This window comes from Podarcis bocagei (genome assembly GCF_964188305.1).
Source record: "Podarcis bocagei genome assembly, chromosome: 2".
Classification (NCBI taxonomy): Eukaryota; Metazoa; Chordata; class Lepidosauria; order Squamata; family Lacertidae; genus Podarcis; species Podarcis bocagei.
In genome coordinates this window covers 50,894,499-50,914,970 of record NC_138126.1, presented here as the reverse complement: position 1 = coordinate 50,914,970, position 20,472 = coordinate 50,894,499, and the positions used below count along the sequence as shown (strand labels likewise).

Genomic DNA, 20,472 nt, shown 5'->3' with positions numbered 1-20,472 from the left:
TTCCAAAGGCAAGCCAAATCTCGCTACCAAACGGACCCATGCCTGGGAAGGGACGCAGCTTAGAGGCAGAGTAGTTGCTTTTATGCAGAAGACCTCATTATCATCCCTGGCATTACCAGGCAAGGCTGAGAATGTTCTGCCTGGAGTCCTGGGAAGCTGGTGCCAGTCATTGTAGCCAAAGTTAAGCTAAACCATGGGTAGGCAAACTAAGGCCCGGGGGCTGGATCTGGTCCAATCGCCTTCTAAATCCGGCCTGCGGACTGTCTGGGAATCAGCATATTACATGAGTAAATGTGTCCTTTTATTTAAAATGCATCTCTGGGTTATTTGTGGGGCATAGGAATTCATTTAATTCCCCCCAAAAAATATAGGCCAGCCCCCCACAAGGTCTGAGGGACCTTTTCTGAAAAAGTTTGTTGTCCCCTGAGTTAAACGGACCAATGATCTGATTCCCTAACAAGGGAGTTTCCCATGCTGGGCTTGCTGAATGACATTCTGGTTCAGGGACACCACTTTGGTGAACTGCACTGGGAGACAATAGGAGCCATGTACACACTTACAGGCACAAACATGCTGCAGCTAAGTAGGTCTGCCCCAAGATGGGAGACCATCTGGGAGCAATCTGCAAGCTTCTCTGAACTCTGCAGCTGAAGAACAGGATACAAATAATGAATAAATAATAAGAAGCTGCTGTTTCCTCCTCCACTCCCTTAACCTCTGTTTGATTTCCCCATACACTCGAGATGGCATGCTCCACCTTGCTCCGAGCAAAGATGGTGGAGCAGGCTAATAATAGATCATAAACCTCAGAGAAGCCCAAGGACATGCTGTCTGTGGGTACTTGTTTGTTTTAAATCCGTGATGGGTGAGCCAATGACTCAGCAGACAGGACCGAGGGACAGAAAATTGGGCTCTTGGCCTTCCTAAACCGATGGATGATGCTGTTTTCTTCTCTCAGCACATGCACAAGAAGTGTGTTTGGTCAGTATTTAAGACAGGGATGAGTAACCAACTCCCATCAGTCTCCAGCCAGTTTGCAGAAGCAGAGGCTGACAGCAGGTAGTAAAGGGACACCAGAAAATATAAGCAGAATCCGCTGGCGATAGAGGAAGAGGAGGAAGAAATAACAGCCCCACTACTCTTGGATGAAAATACAGTGCATGGAAATGTTTCACCTGAACATAGGAAGCAGGTAGTTGAAGTGAAATGTTTGCTTCTGTATATCTTATTTCACTACTGTGCCAAATAAGAAGTATTTCTGGACAAGCTGGCAGTTATGTGAGAGAGAAAAGTTTCTCAGAAGAAACAGAAGGGACTGAGATGTTACAGCGCTACATTCAAAGCCCTATGGTCAGCCATAAAATTCACAATCCCACAAGTATTGAGAGAAGCATTATAAATCATTTTGGTACATTAAATTACAGCAGTTTACTTGGATCTTTCTGTTTTACGTTATGTGCCTTATCAGCATCTAGGTTTCCAGAAATCCTAACAGTTCAAAACAGAAAACATGACTTTTCTCCCAAAACTTTTACTTTTATTAGAATTCTTCCATTAAAACTCTGCATATAATTTCAACCCTGCTTGAAAGCTACAGTGTTTGGGTTTTTTTAACCATCCTTATCCCAAAACACTGCCCCCAGAACACAATGGGTGTACAACACAAACTACTCTGCATTCCTTGATTTGGACACTGCCACCTTCACAGCCTGGATGATGCCATCCTTATCGATGCCAAACATCCTAAGCAGCTCAGCTGATTTTCCACTTCTTGGTATGTGGGACACAGCCAAGCGAGAGACTGTGATCCCTGGTTCTCCAACCACAGCCGCAGCAACAGCTTCTCCAATGCCACCTAGGGAAAGATAATATAGAAATGGATGATAAGTCAAGGCTAACAAGCTTTATTTCCTTGTAAGCAGCTTAATCCAGCTATTTAAAAAGAAAACAATTGGATAGTTCAGAGGGATTGGAAAGGTTGCAAAGTTGTTTGTCCCACGAGAAGCTTTTGCCTAAACAGTTTTTCTTCTAAGAAGATTAGTGCTTTGATGCCCAATCAAGGCAGCTGATCTCCAAGAGTCCACACAAGACATCCAAGTAGAGTAGTTGATCATGAAGACACGGGAGATACAAAAATTATATTTTATAAATGTCTAAAGGAGGACCTGTGGTAAAACGTTGCAGTGTGGAGTGCTCCTTTTTTAGTGTTCCAGCCAGCCAGTTAGCTACGCTTTCCTCCACAAAATTCCATTCCATTATATCATTCCCCCGCCCCTCCACAGCAAACAATCAGCATTCTGAGCACAATGAGCTTGTTCATTCCTCAATGGACATCTTTGAGGTTCCTTAGCTATCCCCCCCCAAAGAATTTTTTTATGGGAACGTTGGGGTTCACCCAAGCCTCCCCATTCTGCGAGTATGGTGCCATTTTGGCTATATAACTAATGGCGCTCATACCCTGAATATCTGAAATAGAGGAAACAATGTCTTAGATATGTAGCTTATTAGATGATGTTGGACCCCCCATCAGCCCCAACCAACTAATGGTCAGGGATAACAGAGTAATATCTGGAGAGTCAGCAGCTCCACTACAACAGCAGGAAATGCAACTCCAACAGTATAACTGTTGCAAGAGCACACCCAAGCTAGGATTGTCAAGCTAGGATAGTCATGAGAGAAATCTCTTTCGTTTCTCTAGGTGTCTGTACCATGTATAGGTAGAGTTGAAGCACAGGAACTAGAAAATAATCAGATGTATTTCTCGTCATCGTTATTAATCACCTTCCATGTATGTCCAATGCAATATACAAAATATAAAAAACCCTCCAAAGTTAGGAAATAGCACAGAAGAGGAATTAAAAAAACAATAAAAAATGGACACCCATGGCAGAGACGCATATACATTACTGAATTTTTCTCCTTTGTTATCATGTGTGTTGACCTACCTTCATAGTAATGGTCTTCCACAGTGATAATTCTGCCTTTGGTTGCTCTTGCATTTTCAAGTATAGTTTTCTTATCCAGAGGTTTTATAGTGAAAGGGTCAATCACTCTGATGGAAACTTTTTCTGAGAAAAAGAATGGGAACAGAATTATGCACCAGAGCATGTGGCTCAACAAAACACAGGAGAGGGGACTCGCTAATGTTTAACGTTTCATACACATTTATTAAAGCATCCCAATGGGGGTTTTGAAACCACTAAGTATTTGGTTCTAAGAATGGCCAGAATATAAGTCAAAAACAAGCTGACTGATAAGTAAGCGTAAGCCTTACTTTCTCGTTTTGTCACTCCCTAGAATGATTGCACTCATAACCCACTTCCAAGGACCTTTACTATGATAATTGATCTCCAGAAGAATTAAGCCACCCAGAAGCTAGCTTATGGAATATCTAAAGAACTAGATAGCACAAGGTCATCATTCAACTTCAGTCTTCTTAAAGCACAGCTGCCTGCTCATTTATCCAATGGCTATAATTGCATTAACTTATTAGTACTATCATCTTGTGGACTTCTCAATAGTGAGATTTCCTTTATTCCACCAAAGGTTATGTTGGAGAATGCCAATAGTCTTGGATAATCATGGCCCAGTACACTTCCAATACTGAAATGATATCTGCAGTGAAATGAGTAGCAACACATGTTTCAAGGAGCAAAATGAGGATGGGAATATGCGACCTACTGCCAGTTAGGTAGCCTGTAACTGAAAGTGTTCAGGTATGGTGCAACCTATATGTTCCAGGAAAGATGACATTTCATCTACTGTGAAACAAACCATGGTTTACTTATCCAGGACTATCCATCTAGTAAGATCTTGTGCAGATGCAATATTCCTAATCAATATACCACATGCTCACTGACTTCTCCTTTCCCTCCTTCCCTTTCATCCATGGTTCGTCTTGTACATGCACTGCATTGAGGCTGATCATAGTTACTCCGAACCAGGGTGACCTCAAGTGTTTAGAACCAGTTTGCATCAGATTCACCAGTCCCTGTCAAATGGGAATCTAGTTCGCTATTCTTAACAGTGATGTTAGTGGCGTAATGTTATACCATTGTTAAACCATGGAAATTCACAAGGAAGAGAGGCCATGCAAATTCATATCACATTTCAAGTCTCTATTGTTCGTACCAGGGCTACATTGCTACAGATAAGATACATGTTTGGGTTTGATTTTATATATTAAACTAACTTTTTTCTTGTTTTTTTTTTTAAATAGACTTAAGGCTCCAAGGGAAGGTGTAGTAATTAGATTACACTTCTAAAGAATTTCCTATTCCCCCCCCCCCTTTATAGCCCTCATGTTCTTCCCTACAAGATGGCTGGTGTGCATTTCTCAAAAGAGTTTGGTGTAATCACCTCTCTTCAGTTGCTCAGCTGCAGCCAGTGCCTCGTGCAGAGTTACCCCTGCTCCAATAACCGTGACCTGGTCATCTTTGCTCTTGAATACCACCTTATAACAACAGTAAAACAAAGAATTAGAGAAAGTTCTAAATTTACTGGAAAAAAGCTAGTAATAATCACTATGTTCAATAACTATGTTCTTGTAGTTCAAGTCTTTTAGCAACTTTCAAAATGGCGCTCACCTTGGCTTGTCCAACATGGAAATCCTCATTGCTGCCATAGATCACAGCATTTTCTGGACGACTGGTTCGTATGAAACAGATGCCCTGTTTTCAAAATGAACACAGGATAGATTGTAACACCCACCATAGCCCATGGAATTAAACTTCAAAACAGAAAAAAACATTTAAAAATTCAAACTCTAAAACTAGTCTTTTTAAAGCTGAGTGTGTCTAGTTCTGGATGGGTGACCACCCAGGTATTATAAGCATGACACCTTGGGTTCCATGACAGAAGAAAATGGGGGTATAAATGGAATGGAATAAACAGCCAACCAACAATGAAACTCTGACAAATTCACAGCAGTGGGCACCCTTCCCTATATGCCTTTGCAACAGAAGAGAGCAAACTTCAGATCTGGAGGCAGTAATGGGCCAGATCCTTATCTTTTCCCCATCCCTATGCAGCAACTGTCAATCATCTGAGGTCATGAGGATGCCAGGCGATTGACGCCTGTCAAAAGTCCCTTGCACATTTCCTTCCTAATGCCCACTGCACTCGGGAAGTGCTGCACAATGAGGAGTCCCAACGTTACCTATCCTCCATCTGATGTCATATGAGCTTGCCGGCCAAATGGGGAGGGCCAGCAGGTTCCCCACCCCTGCTCTAAAACTCCCAAGCAAGTACACTGCAGAAGAGTTGCATACCTTTGTATTTGCAGCCAATTCTACTGCCTTTTCAGTGGATACAGCATCACTAGGGTAAAATACAGTTGAATTAGGAATGGCACGGAACATGCACAGATCTTCCAGCCCCATCTGTGAAGGTCCATCTTCACCTAGAAAAGAGATGGTTTAGGGGCAGGGGAGGAAAGAAAAATATCAGTGTCGAAAAGTGAACAAACTTCTCTGTATACTTCTTAAAACAAAAGGCATCCAAAATAAATATAAGGCACTCACAGGACATGGAAGGCTACCTACCCTCTTCTGCTTAAACTTGGAAATAGCAAAGAAAGAAGATAGAAGGAAACTAAAAAGAAAGAAAACTAGGGTTATAAAGAAAAATCATGGAAAAATGCAGACGTAAATGGTAACTAAAACAATAAAGCCGAAACTAAACCACCACTACCACAGAGGCAAAAGGAGAAGGAAAAGGGATATAGGGCTACATACATGAGTACAGAAATGAAAGAAAATAAATGCACAATTTTAGCCAACTGGCAAAAGAAAAATGTACAAGGTGACAGTAGGCATGTCTTAATTATTGGTGGAACCCAGAGTAATTCATGATTCTATCAGAATGTCCCATCCTGGGAGGGGGCACTTGAAGCTCATAAGAAGCTTACTTTTCAGCAAAGATTGGCTTAATGAAACCCACAGAGAAATGCATTATAATTAGGGATATATTTGGATGGGGGGGGGGTAGAGCAGTGAATGGCACAGTTCAAATCCCTCCAGGGCCAGTAGTAGGAAGAGCTGTGGGTGCACTTGTGCCCTTCTGGTAGAAAAGAAAAGTATTTACAGGAAACCAGTTAGAAGAACTGAGTGCATTTTTTCCAGCTTCTACTTGGTTGAACTGACTTGTGAACACTGTCTGCCTTAAAAAGGAGCCAGAGGGCCGCTCCAAAGTCATTTTTTTAAAAATGTGGGAAAGTGTCTGCTTCCTGTTTCAGTACAATTGCCACACAGGATGCAGTAAGAGTTACGGAAATGACACTACCACATCCTTTATATTTAGTCAAGGACCCCAAAAAGCCCCAGTCGGTTGTGCATCTCTGCATTTTAATAAACTTGAGGGGGTAAAGGTTTCTCTCATCATTGGAACTTAAGATCCCATTCCTGATAAGGGCAAGGATTGAACCTGCAGCCTCCTACATACAAACACATGCTTCAGAAGCAGGCGAAGCTTTTATCCTGATGGCCGTGAGAGATCTACTGAAATAAGATCTTGGCATGTGCAAAAAACAAAAGCACATGTCCCACCCTACAAACAGTAATAGAATGTGTGCACTGAAATACACTGGCACCTGTACTTAAAAGAGGGCTTCACTGTACAGTTGAAGAAGCAACTGGAAATTCTTTGAAGAGAAGCACAAGTGGCAAGTGGTGTTTGAAAGAATCTGAGGCTAATTAATGGCTAAAGCGAGCAACCTGACCATGCGACAGCACTGAGAGACAAGTATAGCAAAGCCCAAGCTGAAAATTCCTGAACCACTGCCAAGCTGTTCAGGCTTCACTGCTTACATTTCCAGTGCAAACTCTGAGTGCAGCATGAGCAACTCTTAAGCCAATAAGGAAACTTCCACTGTGCTTTCCAAAGCTCAGATTTAAGAAGAAATTTGTGATAAGCCACTTGCAGTTCTAATCAGCTTTTAGTATGGTATCATTACTGAACCGTACACTTTGTCAATGAGCTATGAAGGAACAATATTGCTCCCAAAGATTTGGCAGCTGGTGGCAAAGGTGTTTAATACTCATATCTATCAGACAAAACACTGTTCATAATAACCCAATTTGCACACACCCCTAAGGCAAATGAGCAAGCATGCAGGTACCCAGAGAGAAAATTATGGCTACTTTGCTTATCTCTGGTCATGCTATTGCACTGCTTGTAGCTAAACCAGGGTTTGGCTTAGGGTTACGTTTGAACACAGACTTGAGGCTTGTCTCCCCCAAATAACCAAGGTTTTTGCTTGGTATAAATTCTGGTTTTTTGGGAGCGAGACTAACCACAAGCATAAGTTTACACAAAATGCTAAATTAAAGCATGTATTTGGCTCATGGCAGTGCAGCAGAACCAGGGGAATGACAAAGTGCATGCAGTTTTCATGCTGGGCACCCACATGCTTGCTTATTCTTGCTAAGTCATAGTCTGGTTTAGTATTATGTACAAACAAGGTCATTATCCATATAGCAATAATAGAATAAAAGCTTGGGGGAAAAGCTTGCTTTGCTGTTTTAATTTTGTTGGGTATAGCCAGAGCGTCCTGCACGTTGACACAATGGTAAAGTGTAATGGTCATTTGGAACTAAATGAGAATACACAGCATTTTCTAGCACATGTTGGAACAATCTCTGATGCATCCAAAACTCACTTTATTTGTCTCTAATGTATACATGGAATGTCTATTGTAGGCAGATCAACTATGTGAGGTTTGAAAAGTACACTTTGGTCAAAGGACTTAGCAGACCATCAGTTTTACAAGCCTCATTTCCTCTATGATGCAACAAGTGATATCAAATAAAAGGCAGAGAATAAAATTTGTAGACTATGATAAGGTAGGGGGAGAGATTCCTACAGAATTTTGAAATTACTTCCACTTCATGAGTAAAGCAAAGTTTAGATTTGAATATTTGTTTCAAACTCATACGGAGTTACAACTTTAACCATGCCCCTTAGTTTTATGAGCTGTCTGTGTGCCTGCATCTGGGAGACTAAGGCAATTTGCTGAATAAATTTGAAGACGCTTACCAATGGATACCCCGCAGTGAGATCCACAGAGGTTGATGTTGCTCTCGGAAATTGCTGCCATGCGGATCTGATCATATGCCCTGGTGTAAAATGTGGCAAAGGTGCTGGCAAACACAATGTTTCTGTCCCGGGTTGCACAACCAACGCCAACGCTCACCTGTAATTGGGGGGGGGGAGAGCAGATTAACCAGTTCCAGCAAAATGTGAGTGCTACATGCTGAGTTAGCTAAATGTTTTATGCCTATATAAACTATATACGTTTTATATATTTATATTCTTCCTCCGAGGAGAAGTTCAGGACAGTATACAAAGCTCTTCCCGTCTCCCTATGTCATCCTTACAACAAGGTAGAGAAAGATGGGAGTGACTCAAGATCAGCTGGTAAGTTTAATGGATGAATGAACTTGGTTTCCATGCTCTTGGTCCCATTGCTACGTCACTAATTGACTAATAGAGCTGGAGTGCATAGAGGAGTGGGAAAGGAAATAAGAGTTACATGTGCTATGAATGATCATAGCAGTGCAACCTGCTCTCGTGCACATGTTTGTGGTGCACGAAATGTGCTTAAGCTCCTCAAGAAATTAGAAGTAATGGCTCTGGTTACAACAGCCTGATATGCAGAGCTCTGAAGCAGAAGCTCTCTGACAATGGTAGGCTGGATATAGGGAGAGCAGCAGCAAGCTGTCCAAGGCCTGAGGGAAAGGAGAAACAGGGCAGGAGATGCTCTGAAAGAGGTGGGAGGCAAAGAGAAGGTTAACTATGGGGCTGAAAGAGGAGGAGAACTATGGGGCTGATGCACTATGAAATGTGCCCTTGAATCAACCTGGCCGTTGCATGTTGCAGTGCACCTAGAAACCCTAAGCCCGTGGTTCCCAACGTGGGGCACACGCCCCACAGGGCAGCAATTTCATTTTTAAGGGGGGCAATTTGAGAATGAGTTAGACCAAGTTAATGGCCTTTTAGCTTCCTCCACATGAATAGGAGTTCCCTTTTTGAATACAGTATAGTGGTACCTCAGGTTACAGATGCTTCAGGTTACAGACTCTGCTAACCCAGAAATAGTACCTCAGGTTAAGAACTTTGCTTCAGGATGAGAACAGAAATCGTGCGGCAGCAACGGAAGGCCCTATTAGCTAAAGTGATACCTCAGGTTAAGAACAGTTTCAGGTTAAGAACGGACCTCCGGAACGAATTAAGTTCTTAACCTGAGGTACCACTGTAATAAGAATTATATGTCACTGGGGAGGGTCAGGATTTTAGAGATGTTTAGGTGGGGCATGCCCCCCCAAAGGTTGGGAACCACTGCTCAAAGCTCTTTAGGACATTGTATCTAACCAAGTCATCTTCAGAGGAGAGTCACCAAAATCAACGGACAGCACTAACTTGAGTCTATTGATTTCAAAGGGTCTGCTTCAAGGAAGACTTAGTTGAATACGAAACCTTATTTATAAAGGTAGGGTAATGGCAATGGTTTAATTATGAGAGTGAGAATTTATCCAAAAAAACCCTGCTTAGTTTGAAGGAAGAAACAAACAAAGAAACACCCAAACAAAGCACCTTACCATGTTTTGTTCAGCGATGTAGCATTCAATGAAACGGCTGGGGTGCTCTTTTTTGAAGAGCTCAGAGAAAGTGGAATTTTTGGTATCCCCATCCAAAGCAACCACACGGTCACAGGCATGGCCCAGTTTGGCAAGGGCCAAGCCATAAGCTTTGCGAGTAGCAAACTGTGGAGAGGGAAAGGACATAGATGCCCCGTTTTCATTATGTTCAATTATTCTGTTATGCTGCAATTGCAAACCACATAAATAAAAACCTTCGAAAATGAGTCAAAGACAAAACTCTGCATGACCAATATTACATTGAAGAGTTTCAAAGAATCTCTAATGCTCCCCTGTATGTTATAGTATGTCACATCAGTACCTCATACTTACGGCCAACATTTTAAATGTTTACCATTCTGATCCTAAGCATAGAGATTATCATAGCTAACTGAAGCATCTATAATATGTCCTTGCAATCCTGGTTAACCTCAAGCTTTCTGGTGTTGTGCTAGTAGTACAAGGGTCTTTATACCTCTAGTCATCAAACACATCACAGCTGAAGCAGAAAGACCTAGGAAAAGGCCTCAGGGGAAACTGTGCTGAGAGAAGCCAGGTTGTCCTCATAGAGTCACACCAAGTGCAGTGTTGTCCTTTACTTGACTAAAAGCTAGCCATGGGAACACAACCAGCACTTCCCTAGAGAAGTGGAAACCCCAAACCACGCTTGCATGAGTTTCTCCTTCTGTCTCTGTTTACTTTGGCATCTAAGAGTTTCCATAAGGTTTTTGTCTGCAGGCTCAGGTAAGATTTCCATGCTCTTCAAATCTGACGACAAGGAGAGAGACTGGTAAGTCTTCCTTTTCTTCTCCCATTTGCTGCATTAGTTCAGCTGCCTGACAGCTATAACTTGCTCTGCATCACAGCAGGTGAAGGAGACAACTGACCAGTATTGTGACTTTGCCACTATTAGACATGAGGGACAGACAAACTCTCTACCTGGTTCATTTTTAAAGAAACAAGAAGTCTACCTGGGTCTAAAAATGGCAACCAAATTTGATCAGGATGTATCCCTTCCAGTCTGAAGTAGGGACATGCAGCCTTCACTTGCAGCCATCCTGAATGTGCAAGGCATCTCATGTGTGATGGCTCCACAAGTCCCATTCTTAGCAGTTACCTTAGAAGTGACTCACTAGAATTATGGCCTTAAACAGGCATGAAGTAAAACATTTGCTTTGAGACTCACATGTACAAGATCAAGTTTGGCTCATCTTCAATAGTTTGAAATAGCATTTACTCTTCTCCCAAAAGGTGTGACATTTTGAATGGGCATTTTGCTACTATGATGAATTAATTACAATTGGAACTCCACTGAGTAGGCAGCTGAATGTCATCTGGAATATTTTACAGAATTCTGGACTGAAAGTTGTTTATTCTTATTAATCAACTCCATAAAAAACGCAGTTCCCAGAATAGTGAGCAAAAGCACCTTTCCAATCACAAATATAAACCTAAGCTAGAATTGCTTGAGGAGAACAGAGAAACACCATCATACCTTCTCTCCCAACTTATAATTTGGTGGTGAAGGCATCTTGACATTTCTGATACTGACAACTGGTGCATCTTCCTGCGGAAGGGCTGGAGAAAGCTTTTTCTTGTTCTGGATTCTATCATCAATCTCTGAAATGACTTGTTCAGCCATGTTTCTGGGAAGAGGTTTGCCATGCCAGTTTTCCTTATCCTCAACACCTGTGGATTACCATACACATAATTAAAAAAAGGAAATAAGTTAAATACAATACACTTTCTCAAAGTGCCAAAATCAGCAGCTTCTTCTGAGTTAGGCCCAAGTAAGCTAATAAGGTTATTTGCAAATGCAAACATCTTCCTATGAGGTTTAAGCTAGCAATGCCTTAGCCTGCCTCATTCCTGTTACTGTATTCCTTTGATCCTGCAGAAAGTCTCCTGACATACTCTTCCCTGATGCTCCTACAGTCAAATTCCTTCTCCCTCCCCATTATACTCCCAGTTCAATTATTCAAAGATGCTGATGCTGAGCCAGTCATGAGAGTGTCATACTAAGACTGGAAATACTTGGGTTAAAATCCCCACTTACCCCCCCCCAATCCAATGTCACTATCATTCAGCCTGACCTACTTCACAGAACTCCTTTGAGTTTAAAATTGGGAAGGAGATTCCTGAGCTTCTCCAAGGACCTAGCAATCAATTAATAAAAATATAGTCCTAGCAATTCCTCCCTTCATCTTCTCGTCACCTCCTTTCTAGAGTAATCTCCTTTGGTGCTTGGGCCCACTAGAATGACAATATAACACACACACATCTGCATCAGTTCAATTACAACATAAATGCATATTGCTATTATCCCTTTTTGGCCTCTCTTAGTCCTCTTTAGATCATGAGCCTCTGCAACACGTATCATCACAATTTTGCTTCTGCAATACTGCTAGCTAAACCCTTGGAGCAGGTTGCACTATGTGTTCAAGTAAATGAATAAAATCAAGCCAGCAAATCAATAACCTTGACTGCAATAATGACATGCTAGGTATTCTGTAATTAAGGACCTGAATAAGCAGGCACTCTGTGCAAGCACGAAACGTCTCTTTGCTTCGGGAAAGAGCATCAGACAGACTGAGCTCTCACAGTAACAGGAGCTAAATACTGGATTCTTTTCGCCATACAGAAGTCTCACAGAATGGCAGCATTTGTTCCTGAAAAATGACAAATATCCTAAGTTTATTTAGCTATTTTTGAAATGGCTTAAGCCAGCTGATGGATGCACAAGATTAAAAATGTAACATAATGGGGAGAAGGGGGGAATACATGATAAATGCATAGTGGCACAAACCCCCAGTTGCCTAGCGCAAAGAGATTCATTATTCATTGTGATTTCAGCTGGTTCTCTACCAGAGCAGAAAGGAATTCACATCCTTGCACGTTTCCAAATTCAGCAGATGTGCCTGGGCTTTATTTAATTTTTAATGGGCACAGACTGCCAAGCAGGCAGGAGGAGCACAAAGATCTCTGCTGCACGGCTAATGAAACAGTTGATGTGTCCTGCCACTTGTGACAGCTCAAAATTCATACTGAAGAGCCAAACAGAAAACGATTCCTACCTACTATTTACCAAAAAGTGGCAGATTACTTAACGTGAAGCAGGAGGAAAAGCACAAGATATATTTTGAAGGCTAACTCAAACTTCATTTGATATAAATATATGATATGAGTGAGCATTTCATTCATATTTAACAACTACTGAATTTTTTTAAAAATGTCCATGTGATTCTCTTGAAGTAATACATTGATTTATGGTTTGAATACTGCACATTCCACTTTTCCTGATGGCTTAATTTTTGGACCATAACCATTCTCAGGAATATGGAAGTACATATACAGGCATTCTCCTTTATGCTAGCCCACTCTTCTTCTCTCATCCCCCTTGAATTGAGCCTAAACTTCTATTTTATTTAGCTTCACATCTCAGCACCATGCTTGACACTTTTGTAGCATGTTTATTGCACGAAAAGCTATTCCTTCACAATAATCAATGATTATGCTCCCTTAAGAACAGGGCTTTTAAAAATATTTCTGCTTAATAACCCAGATTGATCACATTTTATGTAATTTGTGTGGAAGACTATTATTCAAGTCCTGACGTATGCTAATCAGGTTTGTTTAGTGTTTTGATTTGCTTTTGATTTCGTGGTGTATATAAATCTGGCTAAATAACATCAGATATAGCAAAGGGTTATATTGATATGCAGAATAATTTACGGCTAAAGCTTGGTGTGAAAAGAAAAGGCTTAGAGTTCAGATCTAGTGTTTCCCACTATGGCACATACTGTGTCACCTTATAGGCAGCATAGACAACATGGTGTCCTTCAACCCCAGCCAACAGGACCAACGCCGGTGATGTAGGAAGGGGGTGCGGTGAATGCGGGCCACCCCAGGTTTCATCACTGAGGGGGGTGATCGCGGGGCCTGACCTGCAGCATGCCCGAGCCACACATCTCTCCTGGGGAGTGACGTGGTGGCTTGGACACCTGCAGACTCCGCGCTGCCCGAAACGGCAATGTGGGGATTGCGGATTCTGTGGAGCTTCCGCGCAGCAGCAGCTTGCAGCGTCCCTGAGTGCAGGGCATTTGCGTCGCCACGGGCGCTCAAGCAGTTAGCTACGCCACTGACCAACGCTCAATGATAGAGGGAGCTGTACTCCTGCAATGTCTGGAAGGCGACATGCCACCCTGTAATAAGGTGTCAGCCATCTTGCCATTTTAGTCACCTGCAAATGCAGAAATGTTTAGCAGGCATTTCAGCTTGAGTGAGGAACTGATTTCAAAGAACTGGTTCATACTGAAGTCTTACTGGGGGAAATCAAGCCTTTCACACTTAGTGATGTGGTGTAAACATTTTCTAATGAGATCATTAATGACACTGTCATATAATCTGAGGTTTTCTGAAATCAAGCAGTATATATATTGACTTGCAGCTCAGTCTTTTCACCACTATGCTATACCAACTATCACATTTATTTCTCTCTCATTCATATGTGTGTGTGTGTGTGTGTATGAGAGAGAAATAAATGTGATAGTTGGTGTATTTATTTCTCATATATATATATATATATATATATATATATATATATATATATATATATATAATGAAATAAATGTGAAAGTTGGTGTAGCATAGTGGTGAAAAGACTGAACTTGTACTCAGGAAACCCCTGCTTTTGAATCTCACACCTGCCTTGAACTTACTAGGTGGCCATAGGCAAACCACTCTTTCGATCTCAGACCCCTTTCAGCAAAACAGCGTTAATGTTAATGCAGGGTTGCTGTAAGGATTACATGACAATATAAGTGTTATGAAAGCACTATGTAATTCCTTATCATCATCCTTATCCTTAATTTAAAAAGTGGCTAGAAATACTATTAACAAGCAAATCATAGCGGTAGCTGCTGCTCAGCTGAAAAGTCTGCCGCCTGGCATCACCTGTTATTCCTTTGCCTTTATAAGTCTTGGCAATAATTGCAGTTGGCTGATGTTTGGCCTGGCCAAAGGCTTTGCACAGTTCCTCCACACTGTGCCCATCGACGACGATAGCATGCCAGCTAGGAATGCAAACAAACAGATTAGCTTTTAAAAGGATTTGCAGAGGCAAAGCTTTTTATAAGAGCTCCGTGCCGAATAAGCAAAAGCAAGCACTGAACTGGTACATATAGTTATATATTATTAATAAGCTACACGATGGCATTTTTTGTTGCAAGATGCAGCTAAGATCCAAGGAATAGCTTAAGTGCACCAAAGGGCTTGGCACGCCCAATAAGATGTTTTGCTTTGTTTTTTGAACAGCCAAGCCCAAGCTGTATCACAGTTCGCTTTATAATGCATCTTCAGTATCAAACTCCTCAGTAGTTTGAAAGAAATTAAGACCAAGCTCTCCTGGATGCTTAGGAATGAGCACACAGTTCTCTGGATCCCAGCGACATGTCAGAATCAGAAAATGTTGCACTTGGGCTTGTTGCCTTAGCTTATTCGTCTTTGTCTCTGACTAATGGCATGCTGAACAGTAGCAAATTTTAGTCCTAGCATATTCAGCCTAACCTTTATAAATGAATAATAAAAGAACCAGTAGCTAAGAATATTTGGCAAGAATGTATCATGGACTAAAAGATAAATATCTTCCAAGTATTCATAAGCATAAAGGACCTTTGCAAAAACCAAGAATTATCTCTCTGAATAATAAGTTTTTATTTTTTCCACTTACTATCGCATTCTCTTTGTGGGCTCAAAGGCTATAAGCTACCTTCAACCTGTTTAACCACTTTATTAAAATAACTATAAACTAAAGCAAGGTCTAGAATACTTGCTAAGGACACAAGAATCTATAACAATAAATCCTTTCTGAAATAGAGACAACACCTATGTGACCTAAAGGCTCAAATAGTTCAATGGGGCCTTTAAGCATGTTTTAAGGAGTGAGGAAATAGCCAGTTTCCTCAAATAGGACAAATTTCAACAGAGCCAGAAATAAACGCTTTGAAAGCATGACTGTCAACGGCTAAACAAATAAAAAAAGCACTTCCTTGCCATTTTGTGCTCTTCAAATGAAAGAACGGACTGACTCCCAGACAAAATTTAACGACCTGTATTGGCCTTTACTTTTCTGTGTTTACGATCCCTTTATATTGACTATCATGGCTCCAAGTTGGATGCAGACATCTCTGTTTGTGGAAGGGATTGAGATTCAGTGGAGGCTCCCAGTGCATGAAGAAGACAAGGTGATTTTCACCAAATCTGCCTTCTCCATGTAGCCCCATGTGCTTTGTACCCTGACACTCTGGAGCAGCTTTTCAGAGAGCACAGGAATTTTAGGGGAGGAATTGGGGGGAAATGGCCTCTTCCTTCAGCAGGAGAGCCCTGTGGGAAGACTGCTGCCCCTAGAGATTTTGATTCTGCATTTAATGATCCTCCGAACTCAATCCACAAATTGAAAAGAGCACAGAGCAACCAAGGTTGAAGACATCATATATTTCTCAAATACATACATACATACATACATACATACATACATACATACATACATACCCAAAGGCTTCACAACGTTTTTGGTAGATTTCAACATGATGCTGCAGAGGCGCAGGGTCACTTTGTCCAAGTCGGTTAATGTCAAGAATAGCAACCAAATTATCCAGCTTGTAGAACCCAGCAAAGGCCATTGCCTCCCAAACTGAACCTTCAGACAATTCTCCATCACCGAGGACACAATAAACACGGTAGCTGCGTATTGAATAACAAAAAGCAGGGAGTAAATATTCAGTATCATAAGTTGACAAAGGAGGAAAAACACTTTTTCAGATAAGCCTACGCAGTATGGACAATACAACAGTAGCCCCAATGAAACATTTTGCCTTTAATGACACTCTTCCTACATAGATTTTGTTGGCTCTTCTTCAAAGCCTATAACATGCTTCAGCCCTCTGAGGAATTTTGCTTTTGAGTACTTTCCTTTCTTTCTACCATTTTTTGTTGCATCATTATTATATAACCTAGTTAGGTGTTACAGCAGTACATTTGTGTATCTGGAGAAAATAGGTTTGGATCTTAGGAGCAAAAGGCAGTCAGGGGCACAGCCCATCATGCCAGCCACATGCTTCCTAGCCTGACAGACTTTTGGCATCAAAAAAACTTCAAGTGACAGCCACGTGAAAGTCCGGTATATCACTTCCTTTTATTCTTAAATTCAGACCCTGTCACCATCCCCAGCTTCCTGTGTGGCTGGGGAAGAACTGGATTTCAACACAGACCTGCTGCCGTTACATTCGGTTTCACCATTAGGACGGGGGCAGGAAACTTGTGGCTGCCCGTATGCCCTTGGACTACAATGCCAACTATCTGTGAACAATGGCCATGCTGGACAGAAGTTTCTAGTTCAGCAGCATCTGAAAGGCCTTAAGTTTCCCACCGCTGACTTTGCTACAACTAGAATGAGTGCGCTTCGCATACTATTACACGGCCTTCTCAAACTTGGGTCCCCAGATGTTATTGGACCACAACTTCCATCGTCCCTGACCACTGGTCCTGGTAGCTAGGAATGATGGGAGTTGTAGTCCAACAACATCCAGGGACCCAAGTTTGAGAAAGGTTGCTATAATGTTTCCAAAGCATGCTCTCTGGGTGTGTGATACTAAAGGCATTAAGATGTCTTGGGTTATTTCTGTTCTGGCAGCCAGTGTATTTTGATTTATTCCTTTAATCAGAGAGAAAGTATACAATCCTCATTAGATGGGTCGATCCAAATGTCTTGTTTGTGTTGGTTTGTGACTCATTTATACTGGAAAAGCTTAAGTGATTTATAGTACTGGATGCAACATAAAATAAATTTTATGAGCCTAAAGGTGAATCAGACAAAGGCTCATCTAGTCCAGCTTTCTGTTTCCACCAGCAATCCAGCAAATGTGTTCCAGAAAATAGTCACCAAAACATAATTTTAAAATCTAATTTAAAATAATGAGTCAGTTTTGAAGACAGGAGGAAGAAAATACAATTTTTTAGGGCTGTGTCAAAGTAATCACAGAAAACTTACACATGTGCAGATAAAAGCTTTACGCTAGCTATGCCCTATTTCTTATGGCTGCCATCCGCAGGGGTATGGACACAAGATTTATGCCTGCATTTGGGGATTTGGTTTGACAGGTCACACAAGGCTTGTGGATGCTCTCCGAGGTCCTGTTCTACAATCAGGCTTGCACTAGAGACATAAGCCTGCCTTCAGTGTCATGGTTTCCCCCCCTCCCCAAGAATTGTGGGAAGTATTGTTCTTATTAAAAAGCCCTCTCCTCCCTTTATGGAATGAGCCTATGGAATGAGCTGCTGCAGGATATGGTAGCAGCCACTAGCCTAGATGGCTTTAAAAGCAGATTAGACAAATTCATAGAATATAAAAGGCTATTAGCTGCCACTAATAATGATGGCTATATGCTACCTCCAGATTTAGACAGGACGCCACTGAAATACGGTTGCTGGAAACAATAGTGGGAAATGTCTTCATATTCTGCTTGTGGGCTGCCATCGGGCATCTAACTGGCTGGACTAGATAGGTCTTTGCTCTGATGCAGCAAGATTCTGTCAGCACCCATGCAAAATTACAGTCATTTAGAAGCTATGTCTGACATTACTGGAACCTTAAGCACAGATTAATATTGGTTTTAGGATTCTAACATAAATGTGCCCTGAGAGGACAGCTTTTTTGCATAGTCATACACCATGAGAAACAGGGCTGCAGACAAGTATTATTCAGCTCCGTAATGCAGGTTTTTAAGACCAAAATTCAAGCCCTCCTAGTGTAGTTCACTGAACTAACTTCATTTGTTCCTGTAGGCTGCTGCGGTTGTTAAGAGGCCTAATAATGTGTGCCCGTGTGCCCTAGAAAGTATTTAAGGAGCTCATAATGAGCAGCAAGAATAATCTGAAACACACATTATTCTCTACTTTTGGTTTTTCCGCCTAAGTCAAAGCCTCACCTAAAGGTAATCAAAATGAGTAACCAGAGGGAAGCTGTGAGTCATTAGTGCCAATTATTGTAGAACGAGAATGTAACCTTGAGGGGAAAAAGGTGCTTCAACAATAACTCTTACTGTAAAGCTGGAATGAATGCGTGCCTGCTAAACACACCATCACTGTGACTCAGCAAAATCCTTGGGAAAGCTCAGCTACTACTTAACAAGTGCTGCTTATAATCTATTTAGCCAAAGGCAAGGATTTGCACATTATTCAGTATGTATATTTGAGTCTAAATGCTTAACCTGTAAGAACTGCTACACCTCAAGGGAAAACAAGTTGGGACACTAAAATGCTTGAAGTTTTGTTTGCTTGTTTTATAGTTCATAGCTCCAACCACCACCAATGGAAACTCCCTTTCTGGGTTGAAGTGACAGCATGAGGCATATTTAGCGGAGGATAGAATTTCCCACCCACATATCACTATTAGCTGTAAAAAAAACAACCAACCAAACATACAAATGCAACTTCCAAATGCATTTAGAGTCATGTTTAATTTGGCCCTCAGTTGTGGCCTACTGCAGTTAAATAAAAGGTTCAGCCCCACTTCCATTATACTGGGTTTACCCCCAGTTCTTTCGTGTCATTAGCATCTGCCACAAGTAAAAGCACTGGGAGCGACAGTCTTGCACAGCAATGTTCCTTCTTGGTACGGCTGATTATATTAATATAGATTAGAAACCTTTTGATTTATTAAAAAGGTGCCCAAGACTCAGCCTTGCATTTAAGCACTAGCCTGGTAGCCACACGTGATTAGGAACTGCATGCAGGTTGAGTGCATGATGCAATTCTAAGCAGGCAAATGAGTGGTGTTAACAGAGGGATAGACGAGTTTGTCCCTGCTGAGCAACCAGCAGAGAGACTAAGGGAGATGCCGGAGGATGGAAACCCTTTCCCATTTACTTCCAGCACACAATGCCACAGCTTGTTGCAAAAGGAACAGAGCTCTCCATCCATCCTTTGTTAGCCACCAGCAAGCTTGTAAACAGTTCTGCAGGCTAGTAACTTCTATGGGCTTATTTACAAGGTCTGTGAGTTTTAAAAAGCAAAGCAAAAGAACTGATTTTAAAAACGTTCTTAGAAAAAGCTGCAGATGGCAGGTGTTGTCTTTGAAGAGGCATCCCCTGTCCCCTCTCTCTTACAGAGGATGAAAAGTCTCTGGTAAGATGGCGCCTACTGCAGCATGTGCAGGCATTCAAGAGTATGCTGGCATTGTTGTTTATTCTGATACAAATTTACATAGTTATAGTCAACTAAAAACCATATGATCAAGTAACTAGCATTTCTTTAATCAGGTGACAGTTCTACTTTATGATTTTTTTCAAATGAGCAAAGGCCAATATGGATTGTGATGCATCCTGGTAGGGACAGCAAGGAGCCACTGTCAAGTAACTGCTGCATTGTGCAATTTGATGCCATTTTTTTTCCTGGCAGACATTTAATGGGTGATTTGCTACCCATCCCAGTATCTCATGATGGGGAATGCACCGGCAGCAGCATTTAAACCTAATATGCAGCTGTTAAAAGGCCCAGGAGGCTGATGGAACAAAGTTGACAATCCTAGATGGACTTAACATTCCTCTCTCAGCCTTAAGATTTTGTGAATCAAACTCAACTCCAAGTGACAGGGTTTCTCTCTCTCCCCCCCCCCCCCCAGTTTAGCTTTTCTGCATTTCCTACTTCCTCAAATACTTTACAGATGACTGTATAATTTCTGGGCTGATTTGTCTATTTGCCAAAACATCAGTGTGCAAATTAAATGTATTTGTGTGAGAGGTGAGGAGGGGTGTGTGTATATAGCAAGCTGGCAATAATA

The 20,472-nt window shown here is 41.6% G+C and overlaps 1 protein-coding gene across 1 annotated transcript in view; it reads right to left on the bottom strand.

The window, feature by feature from the left end:
- Window positions 1–1,515: 1,515 nt before the first annotated feature.
- TKT (transketolase) overlaps window positions 1,516–20,472 on the bottom strand; it is a 34,953-nt gene continuing 15,996 nt past the window's right edge. Inside the window, exons 5-14 of the mRNA XM_081185245.1 lie at window positions 16,185–16,376; window positions 14,589–14,707; window positions 11,131–11,324; window positions 9,597–9,761; window positions 8,035–8,191; window positions 5,271–5,401; window positions 4,587–4,670; window positions 4,360–4,453; window positions 2,946–3,068; window positions 1,516–1,855 (exon numbers count right to left, since the gene is read on the bottom strand). Of these exons, the coding sequence (XP_081041371.1) occupies window positions 1,668–1,855; window positions 2,946–3,068; window positions 4,360–4,453; window positions 4,587–4,670; window positions 5,271–5,401; window positions 8,035–8,191; window positions 9,597–9,761; window positions 11,131–11,324; window positions 14,589–14,707; window positions 16,185–16,376 (1,447 nt within the window). The 3' untranslated portion in view covers window positions 1,516–1,667. The remainder of the gene's footprint in view (window positions 1,856–2,945; window positions 3,069–4,359; window positions 4,454–4,586; window positions 4,671–5,270; window positions 5,402–8,034; window positions 8,192–9,596; window positions 9,762–11,130; window positions 11,325–14,588; window positions 14,708–16,184; window positions 16,377–20,472) is intronic.